The sequence below is a fragment of the Canis aureus genome, chromosome 27, assembly GCF_053574225.1.
Source record: "Canis aureus isolate CA01 chromosome 27, VMU_Caureus_v.1.0, whole genome shotgun sequence".
Lineage (NCBI taxonomy): Eukaryota > Metazoa > Chordata > Mammalia > Carnivora > Canidae > Canis > Canis aureus.
The window spans coordinates 12,662,849-12,677,278 of record NC_135637.1 but is presented as its reverse complement, the minus strand read 5'-3'; the positions used below and the strand labels follow the sequence as shown (position 1 = coordinate 12,677,278).

The window sequence follows — 14,430 nt, the reverse complement described above, 5'->3', positions numbered from 1 at the left end:
AATATCTTCTTAAGGATTAGGTGATATTTTGCATGATCTTCCATTTGATGTAAATGAGCTCATGCTATAGGTATTGCCCATTTCTTTTTATTTTCTCAGCATTGTTTTTTACAGTCAAGCATTCCGTCCCTTACATTGAATTTATTATGTTATGAAGGAAAGAAAACTTTTTACTTTGAAGCATGAGTTAGTATATTTCTTATAGCAGTCTTATTGAGATATAATTTACATGTCATATAATTTAGCCATAGAAGTGTGTACAATTCAGTAGCTATGTTTATTCACAGAATTATACAGTCATTACCACAGTCAACTTTAGAACATTTTCTTCACCTCCAAAAGAAACTCCATACCCCTTAGGAGTCACATTGATCTTTTGCTTTCAAACACACACCCTCCCTGTCCCCCCACCCTCCCCAATCCCCTTTACCTAGGTTCTAAACAGTCTACTTTCTTTCTCTATATGGTTGCCTGTTCTGGACATTTCATATGAATGGAAGCATGTAATATGAGGCCTTTTGTGTCTGGCTTCTTTCACTTAACATAATGCTTTTCATTATTATTTTTTTTAATTATTTATTTTAAGGGTAACTGTATGGCTCAGTTGGTTAAGCATTAAGTACTTCATTGTTTTTTTGTTTCTTTGTTTTTTGAGATTCATTTTGTTTATTTTAGGGGCACCTGGATGGCTCAGTCGGTTAAGCATCTTCATGATCCCAGAGTCCTGGGATCAAGCCTCGCATCAGGCTCCCTGCCATGCTTCTTCCTCTGCCACTTCCCCTGCTGTGCACTCTCTCTCTCTCAAATAAGTAAATAAAATCTTAACAAAAAAAAATTATTTGAGAGTGTGTGTGCGAGCAAGGGGTGGGGCAGAGAGAGAGGGAGAGAGAATCTCACAGACTCCCCAATCAGCAGAGAGCCTGACATGGGGCTTGATTACACAACCCTGAGATCAGGACCTGAGTTGAAACCCAAAAGTTGGTCACCTGAGTGCATTTCTCTTGGGTATATATACATAAGAGTGGAACTTCTGGGTCCTATGGTAACACTGTCTTTAACCTTTTGAGAAAAACTCCAGGCTGTTTGCCAAAGCATCTGCAGTATTATGTTTCCACCAGGAGCATAGGAGGATTTCTGCTTCTCCGCCAAAACTTGTTACTGTTTTTGTTATTATAGTCATCCTTGTGGTATCTCACTGTAATTTTGATTTGCATTTCTCTAATGGCTAATGATGTTGAGCATCTTTTTATGTGTTCATTAGCCATTTGTAAATCTTTTTTTAGAGAAATGTCTGTTCAGGTCCTTTGCCCATTTAAAAACTGAGTTGTCTTATTATAAGACTTCTGTATGTATTCTGTGTAAAAGTCTTACATGGAATACATGGTTTGCAAATTTTTTCTACCATTATGTAGGTTGTCTTTTTACTTTGTTAATGTTTGTTCATAGTGTTCTTATGAGAATTAAATGAGATATTATTGTAAGGCATTTAATATAGTACATGACACATAGTATGTATACATGACACATAGTATGTATTCAAAATATTAATTCCTATGTACATACTCTGATGCTTTATTGGCAATCAACATTTTCTTGTTCTGTAAGTCACATAAGAATTTCGGTTTTCCCTTTAAATGTCCATACTACCCAAAGCAACTTACAGGTTAATGCAGTCCCTATCAAAATTGCAATGACATTTTTCATAGAAATAGAACCAACAATCCTAGAAATTATGTGTTACTACAGATTTCAAATAGCCAAAGCAATTCTGAGAAAGAAGAGAAAAGCTGGAGGCATATCATGCTCCCTGATTTGAAACTATATATAAAGCTGCAGTAATAAATAAAAGGATGTTCTTGGCATGAGAACAAACACATAGGTCAATTATACAAAAACAGTCCAGAAATAAACCCATATATATATGGTCAATTAATTTATGACAGAGGAGCCAGGAATATAGAATGAGAAAGGGAGGGGCACCTGGGTGGCTCAGTTGGTGAAGCATCCAACTATTGATTTCGACTCAGGTTGTGATTGATTTCAGGATCCTAGGATCAAGCCTCATGTCGGGCCCCATGCTAATCAGGGAGTCTGCTTCTCTCTGCCCCTCCTCCCATTTGTGCATGTATGCGTGTATGCTCTCTCTCTGTGTGTGTCTCTGTCTCTCTCAAAATCTTCAAAAAAAAAAAGAAAAGAAAAGAATGGAGAAGGGACAGTCTCCTCTTTAAATGGTGTTGGGAAAACTGGACAGTCACATTTAAAAGTATGAAACTGGGTCACCTAAGTGGCTCGGTTAAGAATCTGACTCTTGATTCCAGCTCCAGTCATGATCTCAGGGTCATGAGATTGAGCCCTCTGCACTGGCTCTATACTCAGTGCAGAATCTGCTTGGGATTCTCTCTTTCCCTCTACCTCTCCCTTCTGCCCCTCCTCTTGCTCTCATTTGTGTGCTCTCTCTCCAAATTTTAAAATAAATAGAAAAGAATGAAACTGGACCACCTTATACTACACACAATAATTAACTCAAAATGGATTAAAGACTTTGAAAACTCCTACAGGGAAATAAAAGCAGTAAGTTCCTTCATATTGGCAATGATTGGCATTGATATTTTTATTTGACATCACAAGCAAAAGTAATGAGCAAAAATAATGCACAGCAAAGGAAACCAACAAAATGAAAAGGAACCTACTGCCTGGAGAAAATATTTGCAAATCACATAACTGATAAGGAGTAAATATCCAACATACATAAAGAACTCCTACAAATCTGTAACAAAAAAAAAAAAAAAGAAGAAGAAGAAGAAGAAGAAGAAGAAGTAGAAGAAAGAAACATCAAAAAATGGCAGGGGATGTAAACAAACACTTTTCCAAAGAAGACATAACAGCTGGCCAACAGGTAGCTCACTAATCACCAGGGAAATGCAAATCAAAACCACAATGAAATACCACCTTTAGAATGGCTGTTACCAAAATAATAAGAAAATAACACTGGTCAAGATAGACACTTTTGGTAGAAACAAAAAGTGGTACAGCTGCTAAGGAAAACTGTATAGAGGTTCCTCAAAAATTAAAAAATTAAAAATAGAACTACCATATGATCTAGGAGTTCCATTTCTGGGTATTTATACAAAGGAAATGAAAATAGTAGCTCAAAAAGATAACTATGCCTCTATGTTCATTGCAGCATTATTTGTAGTAGCCAAGACATGGAAACAGCCTAGGTGTCTGTTGATGGGTGAATGAATAAACAAAATTGTATATGTATATATACACACCACATGTACACATGTGCATATGTATCTGTATAAATACACATGTGCACATGGGTACGTACACACACACATATATGGGTATATTGAAGCATAAAAAGGAAATAGATCCTGTTATTTGCGACATTGATGGACCTTGAGGGCATTATGCTAAGTGGAATAAGACTAAGACAAAGAATTGCATTAATCTCACTTATGTGTTCTCAATGTAAGAAAAAATTGGCAACTGCAGTTATGGCTGTTAACTAGACATTATCTTGCAATATATACATATATTAAATGATTGTGGTGTACACCCGAAACAAATAAATTTATACATCAATTATTTTTCAAGAGAAGTGGCTCAATTTTTGAAAAAAATAAAAAACACCTTAGTTTTACTTAGGTTTACTTAGTATACTGCAGATAGGAAATATAGCAGAATGCTGAAAAGCATGAATTGTACCATAGTTTATCCATTTGTAAAGTGGTGTCTATATCACAAAGATCTGTTTTAGCACCTAAATGAATGAGTTTATAAATCATTTAGAACAATGTCCAACCCATAGTGAGTACTTTAGTTATGTTTTCCATTTTATGAATAATATATTTTTAAAAGTCCCATTTTTGCCTCACTGCAAAGATTCTTTTTTTTTTTTTTTTTTTTTTAATTTATTTATGATAGTCACAGAGAGAGAGAGAGAGAGGCAGAGACACAGGCAGAGGGAGAAGCAGGCTCCATGCACCGGGAGCCTGATGTGGGATTCGATCCCGGGTCTCCAGGATCGCGCCCTGGGCCAAAGGCAGGCGCCAAACCGCTACGCCACCCAGGGATCCCTCACTGCAAAGATTCTTGTAAATACTCAAATCTTAGTATACAGTTCATCTGTTACATAGATAGTTCCTGCTAAAGGAACATCGTTTGATGTGAACAAATGCCAGCTTCAACATTAAATGCCTAGAGGGTGACTTAAGTTGCCTCTGGGTCCAAATAAATGATCTTCATGACCTTTTGCCATGAGCTGCTTGTGGATTCTGTAACTATATTGGTGATGCACTGAAGCTTGAGATGCTCCCTTGATGCATGATGCCTCTTGCCCAGATGCCAAGGGCCTCAGTAGTGACATTTTGGCATAGGTTTGCCTGTCCTGAGCCTGGAGAGATCATTTCTGTCCAGCCCTTGCAGTCCCTTCTTACTGCCTAGAGTTGTGCTGTATTCTCTCATTGCCACTTTGGCTGCTTCTCCTTTTCTTTTTCCTTTTCCTTTTTTTTCTTAATATTTCCTTCAGCTGTTACTCTTTTCTTTCTTTGGAATAGGGCATCTTAAATCATCTTCAGACAGTAGTAGCATTGATTGCTTCTGGCCTGCAAACCTAAAAACCCCAGCACTTACGTTGCTAACATCTTTGCCTTCTACCCTTCTGCATGGTACTTGTGTTTTACACTCCTTTGCAGGGTAGAAGGTCTAATTGTCCAACCTGTCTAGTTCAGTGTCCCTCTGAATCCCCATACTTCTGACTTGCCAGCTCACTAGTTCTTCAGTCCAGGTCCAGGTCTTAGTCCACTAGTGTTTTTCTGTTTCACAGTGGGGCCATCTTTTCCCTTTCTCTTGGGTTTTTAAACATGTTTCTTTAGCTTAGACAATTCTGTTTTCCAAACTACCCCCCCCCCCACCAACCCAGTCTTTTATACCTTAGATGAGATGACACTTCCATTGAGAAACCACCTTTTTCTACAAACTGCTTTTCCTTTAGGATCCCATAACATTTACTAAATTTTGTTATGTATCTGATCTTACCCAGATGGTAAGCTTTGTGAGGATAGGAATTGTTCCATAATTTCCATACCAGCAGGTACAATTTCTGACACATATAGGTAGTAAATATTTAACTTTTGAGATTAGGACGTTTGAGTGCTTAGATGACTATGGTTGTGTTCTGTGTATGTTATTATTGCTTTATAATAAGTACATTACTCTTACTAAAATATGTAAAAAGCCTTATTTGATATATATCATGCTTACAAATAATACTAGTTTGCGTGTACTCATGGAGGATATTGATTATAGAGTTTTTAAAAATACTTAAGTATAATTATTTCCTTTATTTAGTTACAGCCAAGTTCTACTTCTGAATCTATGGATCAACTGCTAAACAAAAATAGAGAGGGAGAAAAATCAAGAGATTTGCTCAAAGACAAAATTGAACCAAATGCTAAGGATTCTTTCATTGAAAATAGTAGCAGCAATTGCACCAGTGGCAGCAGCAAACCGAACAGTCCCAGCATTTCCCCTTCAATCCTCAGTAATACGGAGCACAAGAGGGGACCTGAGGTCACATCCCAAGGGGTTCAGACTTCCAGTCCTGGATGTAAACAAGAGAAAGATGATAAAGAAGAGAAGAAAGATGCAGCTGAGTGAGTAAACTTTGAACTGAGCACATCCTGTTATTTTCTTCTTCTTAAAGTGTACAGGGCCCTCCAGCTCAAGAATCTCTCTGGACTTTTGGACTGCTTTATAAGTAGCCCTCAAGTTAAAAACAACTGATCTAAACAAATGACATCTTAAGTAAATTAGGTTTTTGCACTCCATACTCCTTTTCCTTCCCCATTTTTGTTCCCCATGGCCAAAAACTAGACTAAATTAAGAAAGATTTTTTTTTCTGTAAATGTACAGGGAGTTGAAAAATTCTGGCTTTTGAGAAGTATATCCCCTGGATGCTAGTCAGTAACCACCTCCTAGCCCTGCTGTTAGAACCAAGAACTGCTGCGGCCAAGAAGAGAAAGAAGTATCTGCTGCCCTTGCTTGGAATTCAATATGTTTTCCATCAGAAACAGTGATTTAGTTAATGGTTAGACTTGTTAAGATAAATGTAATTCTCCATATTCAATATATTTCAATTGAGTGGATCTTCGTGGGCTAGCCTCAGAACCTAGCCACCCTTAATTTATCTGTTCTGGGTTCCATGCAGTCCATTTACAGCTGAACTTTTGGAATGCAGCTTGTTGATCTGTCAAAGAGTGCTTTTTCTTAATTTGAGGCAAAAATTTGTATTAATGATTCTTCCCAACTTGTGTCATATAGAAAGAACACTTGGTCACATTAGAAAATACTGCATGCTAGGGGGTGCCTGACTGGCTTAGTTGGCAGAGCATGAGACTCTTGATCTCAGGGTTGTGGATTTGACCCTGTGTGTGATATTGTGTGTAGAGATTATGTAAAAATAAAATCTCTGAAAAAAGAAAAAAAATACTGCATTCTAGAGAATTGGTATATTAGGGATTGCTCTAGGGATATTTTGTCTTCTCATTTTAAGTTGATTTGTTGTCTTTGAGAGAACACTTGAAGATATATTTCTTTATTTTAGAGAAATAGTACATGCACAAGTGTGCATGGTTGGGGGAGGGAGGGCAGGGGGAATCCTCAAGCAGACTCTTGAGTGCAGGCCCAGGGTAGAGCTTATTTCCAGAACCCCAAGACCATGACCTCAATCAAAATCAAGAGTCAGTTGCTTAATCAGCTGAGCCACCCCAGCTCCCATTTTAAAAAATTGCCCCTTTTTTGGCCTGTCTTTATCAGATTAAGGAGTCTCAGATTAAGGAGTCAGAAACACATGTTTTATTGAATAGGATTAGTGATTTAGTAAGACTTGTTTAATGTATGTTTAGCAATTAAAAAAGGTATAGAAGACTTGTCGAGACAAACATAAGTTCCATGCAGATTTTACTGGCCCTTCTTAATTTTCCCCTGGTTTAGGCAAGTGAGAAAGTCAACTTTGAATCCTAATGCAAAGGAGTTCAACCCTCGTTCCTTTTCTCAGGTAAGTTTGTTTCTCTCTTTGAAGTAATCATAGTCTCTCAAAAAATAAATTTATTATTGGTAGTAGTATTTTCTCCATACCTGTTTCTAAATTCACTTATAGGATGCTGAAACAACTTGTGGTTTAAGTTCTTTTTTCTTACATGGTCAATTCATGAATAGTTTTGAAAAGATTCTTGTTTTATTTTGTCAATTAGATGTGATCTGGGGTAAATCTTTGCATCTTTTTTGACTGCCTGGCTAGCTAGAACCTCCGGTTTTAGATAATTTTTTTTCTACTGGATTTGTTAGAAGATATTTGTTTATTTTTTAATAACACTCTCCAATTCCTTAAAAATCACAACTATTTTTAAAGTATTTTTTTTAAGATTTTTATTTATTTATTCATGAGAGACAGAGAGAGAGAGAGAGAGAGAGGCAGAGACAAAGGCAGAGGGAGAAGCAGGCTCCATGCATGAATCCTGATGTGGGACTCGAACCCGGGACACCAGGAGCACACCCTGAGCCAAAGGCAAATGCTCAGCTGCTGAGCCACCCAGGCATCCCTATTTTTAAAGTATTATTGATAAGTTGGCAATATAATGTAATACATTAATTGGCAAGTTTAACTTTCTGTTTTTCCTTTTATTTGAAACATGAAAATTTATTTTCTAAAAGTTTTTTTGTTTTTGTTTTTCACTAAAAGGGAGTAATTAGAAACAAATAGAACTCAGAAAAATGGGGAAGATCAGTTTACAGATGGCAATAATAGTTAGCTTTTCACCTTAAGATAGTAGATTTTTATTTTTGTAGCCAAAGCCTTCTACCACCCCAACTTCACCTCGTCCTCAAGCACAACCTAGCCCATCTATGGTGGGCCATCAGCAGCCAGCTCCAGTTTATACTCAGCCTGTTTGTTTTGCACCAAATATGATGTATCCAGTCCCAGTGAGCCCAGGCGTGCAAGTAAGTCCTAGAATTTGATGTTCATTTACTCTCCTTCGTTATTTGTATTTGTCACCAAGCACTCTATCGGTAGTGACTTGAGGCAGTAATGGCAAAACAAAAATATTTAAAAGAAGAAGGCATGCAATAGCATGGTATGTTGTTAGTATAAAAACTTAAATCTGAGAATATTTTCTGGTGAGAAAGAAAGATGGTTTAGATTTACTGCAGTTTGGGGTTTGTCCTTTTAGATGTGGGTGTGATTTTATTTTCTAATGACTCCTAGAGAATCAGGAAACCTCAGAGCTAGCTCTCTAGTAATGTACAACTAAGAGAAAATAGTAAAGTACATTCTTATTATCTGAAAAGCCTAATCTTCATTTTTTTTTTTTAATTCTCTCAAGCCTTTATACCCTATACCTATGACGCCCATGCCGGTGAATCAAGCCAAGACATATAGAGCAGGTAAAGGTGAGAATAATCCTGCCTGTGTTTGCTTGTAGTCTGCATGCTGCATAAATTAAGTAACTAATTTATAATGAATAAGTATTTATAGTTCGCCTTTGACTTTTGATGAGCCTGTGCATTGACTTGTGATACCCAGCATTACATAAGGTATTCGGATGCGCTTTTTTTTTTTTTTTTTTTTTTTTTTTAAAGATTTATTCATTTATTTGAGAGAAAAAGAGAAGGGAGGGGCAGAAGGAAAGAGAAACTCAAGCAGATTCTGTATTGAGGGCAGAGCCCAACACAGGACTCCCATCTTACAACCCTAAGATCCTGACCTGAGCCAAAACCAAGAGTTGGACACTCAACCGAGTATGCTACTCAGGTGCCCCTTAGATGTTTTTATAAGAAGAAAACCTGGGGAAAAGATACGCTCATCAGTTGTGATTGTTTAAGATCCTCTTCAAAAAGAATGATTGTTGAAGTTTTCATTGTTAAATTTGAAAAAAGTGTTTGCTAAATTAATTTACCAGGTTGTTGATCTTTTTATTTTATACTAACATACAATCCCCCCATCTCAATCAAGAATTTCTTTTTGAGCTGAGGAGTAGCTCACTTCAGACACCATCAAAATCTTTATAGTAGAGAGATGTTTCTTCATCTTTAAAATGAAAATGTTGTGGGGTGCCCAGTCAGTTAAGTGCCCGACTCTGGGTGGGGCCATGATCTCAGGGTCATGAGATCAATCCCTGCATCAGGCTTCATGCAGAGTCTGCTTAGGATTCTCTTTCTGTCTTCCGTTGCCCCTCCCTACCCTCAAATTAATAAATCAGTCTTTAAATAAAGTGAGAATGTTGTGTGATTTAGTATTCTAGATTTGTGTGATTAAACAGCCTTCATGGAAAAAAAAAAAACACATACTGATCTTAAAGGGAAATCTTTTAATGTGGGCAAATGCCAAAGGGTGTCCTTTTTCACTGTCTAGGTAGAGAGCTGTTAATTGCTATCATTTTATTGAGAAACTATAGAAAGTAGAATGATTTATATTAAAAAATACTTCTAAATAAATAAATAAAAAGATACTTCTCAGTGCCCAATAATACCTAAAACTTTCACTTCTTAAATCATTAAACTTTCCTCAATATTTGTCATTTTGTGGATGTTAATAATTAAAATTCTTAATTTTTTTTTAAACAAGTATGGTATTCTCTTGCCTTTGAATATGGAGCCTGCTGAAAGAACCGTAGCTTCAATAATTTAAATTTATGGGGGGATCCCTGGGTGGCTCAGCGGTTTGGCGCCTGCCTTTGGCCCAGGGCTTGATCCTGGAGTCCCAGGATCGAGTCCCACGTCGGGCTCCCTGCATGGAGCCTGCTTCTCCCTCTGCCTGTGTTTCTGCCTCTTTCTCTCTCTCTCTTTCTGTCTCTCATGAATAAATAATCTTTAAAAAATTTTTTAATTTTATCTAACTTTAGGATTAATCATCTTCTTTGGGCCTAAAAAAGTTCAGGTGGAAAAAAGTTTTTTTTAGTGCCATTTTGAATGAGGTTAATTATTAAGGTGTTTCTATATTACTACCTGGTTTGATACTTTAATGAATGGTTAAAACAGTGCAATGTTATGCTATGTTAAAAAAAAAGATAACTGCAGTGAAAGCAAACACATGACTCTTATGTGAGAGGCACTTTAACTTCAGGCAGCACTGTCATTTCCATAGACAGAAGTTACACTCTCTGAGGAACCCTTAATCTAATGTTATAGAGCCATTTCCTGGAAGGTAGAGCAGGCACATTGCAGAGAACAGCAGCTCTAAACATGTGCTGTGCTAAGAAGGTGCAAAATGATGAGATAATTGCTTTGTCCATAATTCAGATTTGGTGATTATCAAGATTTTGTCATATTTACTTGAGGAGTGCTTTGTTCCTTTGCTGAAGTATTTAAAGTAAATCCCAGACATCATGCCATTTTATTTCTGCATACTTAGTGTGTATCTCTTTGAGTATGGACATTTTTCTTAGATAGCCAGAGGTCTATTATCACACTTTATAAAATAGTAATCCCTTTTTATCTAATAATCACCATAAGCATATAACCTTGATTGAGTCACGAATATATTTTTATAGGGGCACCTAGGTGGCTTATTCATTTGGATGTCCCTGCCTTCGCCCAGCTCATGATCTGGGGTCCTAAGATCAAATCCAATGTCTGGCTTGCTACTTGGGGGGAATAGGGGTTCTTGCTTCTTCCTCTCCCTCTGCTCTTCCCTCGCTTGTTGTGCTCTCTCGTACTTTCAAATAAATAAATAAAATCTGTTTTTTGAAAAAAGAATATATTTTTTACAGTTGGTTTTTTTGGAATATATATCAAAGTAATAAGATCAGTACATTATTACATTTAATTACATATCTATAATTCCCCTGCTGCTTTTTCCTCTGTTATTTATTACTTTGTGGCAGAAACCAGTTAGGTAGGAATGTCCCATATTCTAGATTGTTTCTTTACTTCTTGTGATATCATTGATTACATTCAGGTTTAATTTGGGAGGAGGGAGAAATGTAAGAATAAAATAATACATGATTGTGAGTGCTTTATATTGGATCATTCAGGAGGTGTACGATATCTGGTCCTACTTTGAGTATTGGTAAAATTAAGAGCTCAGGTGGTGATAGCTCAATTTCCCCCCAACCCCCCTCCACCCCCGATGTAAAGTTTTCTGTCACTCTTCCATATAATTTGTTAGGGCTCTGGTTCTCAAATTTTAGTGTGTATCAAAATCACTTGGCCATTTTGTTAAAAAACACAGATTGCCCCGTCTAGCCTGAGAGTTTCCAATTCAGTAGGTTTTAGGTATATATGCAATTTATAAAACCAGTTCCTTAGTAAAGCTGATGGTCTGCGATCATACTTTGAAAATCATTGCAATTAGGAGTTCAAAAACTGTGATTTCTGAATTCCTGGCATTTTTCTGTTTATTAGCTAGAATAATCCTATAAGGGACTGTTCTTTTCAACTAGGGCCATATATATAGTTATCTTGAAATAACTGGTACAGGAAAGTTAGGATAAATGCTTAAATTTAAGTGCTTAAAATTGCCTTAAGTATCAGTTTTCAGTGAAGAGTTGATGTCTTTGACACTTTTCAGTAGTGTTCTAATGAATTTGTTTTGAAGGATGTGATTCTCATCCCCTTCTTTTTTAAGTATTATGAATGTATGGATTTTCATATGCGATTATATATTCATTGTGTTTTAGTCAGTTACTCTCTTTGCTGCTCCTATTGTCCCATCTTTTATCACTCCCAGTCATTTCAAGTTGGTTGAAAGGACTGTGTCCTTTTACTACTCGCTTGTTTTCTTTTCTTTTTTTTTTAAGATTTTATTCATTTATTAGAGCACACAGGAGGGGCAGAAGAGAGGAAGAAGCAGACTCCTCACTGAGCTGGGAGCCTGACATGTGGTTCAATCCCAGGACCCTGGGGTCATGACCCGAGCCGAAATCAGACGCTTAACAAACTGAACCACCCAGGCACCCCCTACTCATTTGTCTTTGATAGCTTCCTTAGTTTCTGTTGTAAATAAGATGTCTCAGGCTAATGTTTTTCTAAACTCAGACCTAAATCCACATTACTTCAAGGAACCCTGATTCTTTTGGGGGGAAATAGTATTTACAAACCATTTTCAGGTCATTAAATATACTGTTAAGTTACTGGATCTTGGCTTCTTCAGGGCACAAAATTAGGAAATTCATACTGATATATCCAATTCAAGTTAACATTACAAGATTTTTACAGTGACTTTTTGCTTGCATCTCTTTTTCTTTTCCATTGAAAACCTTGTAAAAATAGTAACTTGGATAAATACAGTTACTATTTATCCTTTAAAAAAATATTTTATTTATTTATTAGAGAGAGAGAAAAAGAGGTGCAGAGGGAGAGAATCTCAAGCCGACTTCCTGCTCAATGCAGAGCCCAACTAGGGGCTCAGTCTCACTACCCAGAGTTCATGACCTGAGCTGAAACCAGGAGTCTGATGCATAACTGACTAAGCTACCCAGACGTCCCTGTATTATCTTTTAACAAATTACCACAGAGCTTCGCTGCCTAAAACAACAAATACAAATTATTTCACAGTTTCTGGGGGTCAGAAATTCAGGAATGGCTTAACTGGGTGGTTCTGCCTCAGTCTCTTATGAAGTTGCAGCCAGCATGTTGGTTAGAACTGTAGTATCTGAAGGGTGGTTAAATGGGGCTGGAGGATCTGCCTCCAGATTCAGAGCTATTGACAAGATAGTGCTGGTCATAACATGGCATCTGGCTTCTCCATCTAAATGGAAGCTGCAATGTGTTTTACAATATAACCTTGGAAGCGATATAGCTTCTACAATGTGCTATAGATCACACAAAACAAACCTGGTATAGTGGGAGGGGACTATACAACCATGTAGATACCAGGAGACAGGATCATAGGGACCGAACTTAGAGGTGGGCTTATTTACATTTTGCTATAATGTATATAAAGTATTTTTTAAATGTTTGTCTAATTGTTATACTACAGAATAAAATTTAGTATTTATTTGCAGTACTAGTTTTCCTTAGTATCTGTTTCATTTAGAATTCTTTAAGTGCCAGTTTTCAGAGTGAGAAGTTTTTAATATCCTTGTTATTTCCAAAATACTGTCTTCTGTAGTTACTAGGTTAGGTTGGTGATTTGATATATAGGTAGACTAGTCTGATTGGATTTGTTTTCATTTGTTATGGGTAGCTTTTTTATTGTGTTAATTGTATTTTTAACTGCAAAATATTTATAAAATTTCAACGTGGAAATTACATAAAGGGGCCATTCAGAGAAGTCTTACTTCCAACCCAGTCTCTTCCACTTGTATGTTACCTCATCACTTCCATCCTAGTCAGTGGATCATCCCTTTTATCATCAGCAGATGATCATTTTAAATTATTTTCTGGGGGTACCTGGGTGGCTCACTGGTTGAGCATCTGTCTGCCTTTGACTCAGGTTGTGCTTCTAGGGTCCTGGGATTGAGTCCTGCATTAGGCTCTCTGCGGGGAACCTGTTTCTCCCTCTGCCTATGTCTCTGCCTCTCCCCTCTGTGTATCTTATGAATAAATAAATTATTTAAAAAATAATTTTCTGGGGCAGCTCAGCGGTTTAGTGCTGCTTTCAGCTCAGGGCCTGATCCTGGAGACCTGGGATCAAGTCCCACGTCGGGCTCCCTGCATGGAGCCTGCTTCTCCCTCTGCCTGTGTCTCTGCCTCCCTCCCTCTCTCTCTCTCTCTCTCTCTCTCTTTCTGTGTGTCTCTCATGAATAAATAAATAAAATCTTTAAAAAGTAATAATTTTCTGTTTATCCTTATAATGATTATTTTTGTGAATATTCATTTTTTTTACAAATATACAATATATTTTAAAAATAGCGTTTTTGAGATAAGAATTCACATGTCATAAAATTCATCCCACTGACGTGTACAGTTCAGTGGTTTTTAATGTATCAGAGTTGTCTAGTCATTACCATGGTCCATTTTAAAATATTTTTGGGACACCTGGCTGACTCATTTGGTAGAGCATGCAACTCTTGATCTTTAGATTGTGAGTTTGAGCCCCATATTGGATATGAAGTTTACTTCTTTAAAAAAGGTTGGGGGGTTCAAACGACTGGGTGGTTCAGTGGTTGAGCATCTGCCTTCGGCTCGGGGCGTGATCCTGGAGTCCTGGGATCGAGTTCCGTATCGGGCTCCCCACAGGGAGCCTGCTTCTCCCTCTGCCTGTGTCTCTGCCTCTCTCTCTGTGTCTCTCATGAATGAATAAATAAAATCTTAAAACCCACAATATTTTTATCACTCTAATAAGAAATCCTATATATCTTTGTGGCACCTGGGTGGTTCATCTGGTTAAGTGTCAGACTTTTCATACTGGCTTAGGTCATGATCTCAGCATTGTGAGATTGAGCCTTGCATCAGCCTCTGTGCTGGGCTTGGAGCCTG

The 14,430-nt window shown here is 37.2% G+C and overlaps 1 protein-coding gene across 8 annotated transcripts in view; it reads left to right on the top strand.

The window, feature by feature from the left end:
• The window catches only part of ATXN2 (ataxin 2), a 116,312-nt gene that overhangs the window by 80,097 nt on the left and 21,785 nt on the right, over positions 1 to 14,430 (top strand). For 6 of the 8 annotated variants that reach the window (XM_077875652.1, XM_077875644.1, XM_077875650.1 and 3 more), the window contains 4 exons: positions 5,359 to 5,663; positions 7,003 to 7,066; positions 7,858 to 8,010; positions 8,394 to 8,460. In XM_077875652.1, coding sequence (XP_077731778.1) covers positions 5,359 to 5,663; positions 7,003 to 7,066; positions 7,858 to 8,010; positions 8,394 to 8,460 — 589 coding nt within the window. The remainder of the gene's footprint in view (positions 1 to 5,358; positions 5,664 to 7,002; positions 7,067 to 7,857; positions 8,011 to 8,393; positions 8,461 to 14,430) is intronic. The other 2 variants (XM_077875645.1, XM_077875648.1) reach the window with 1 other exon arrangement.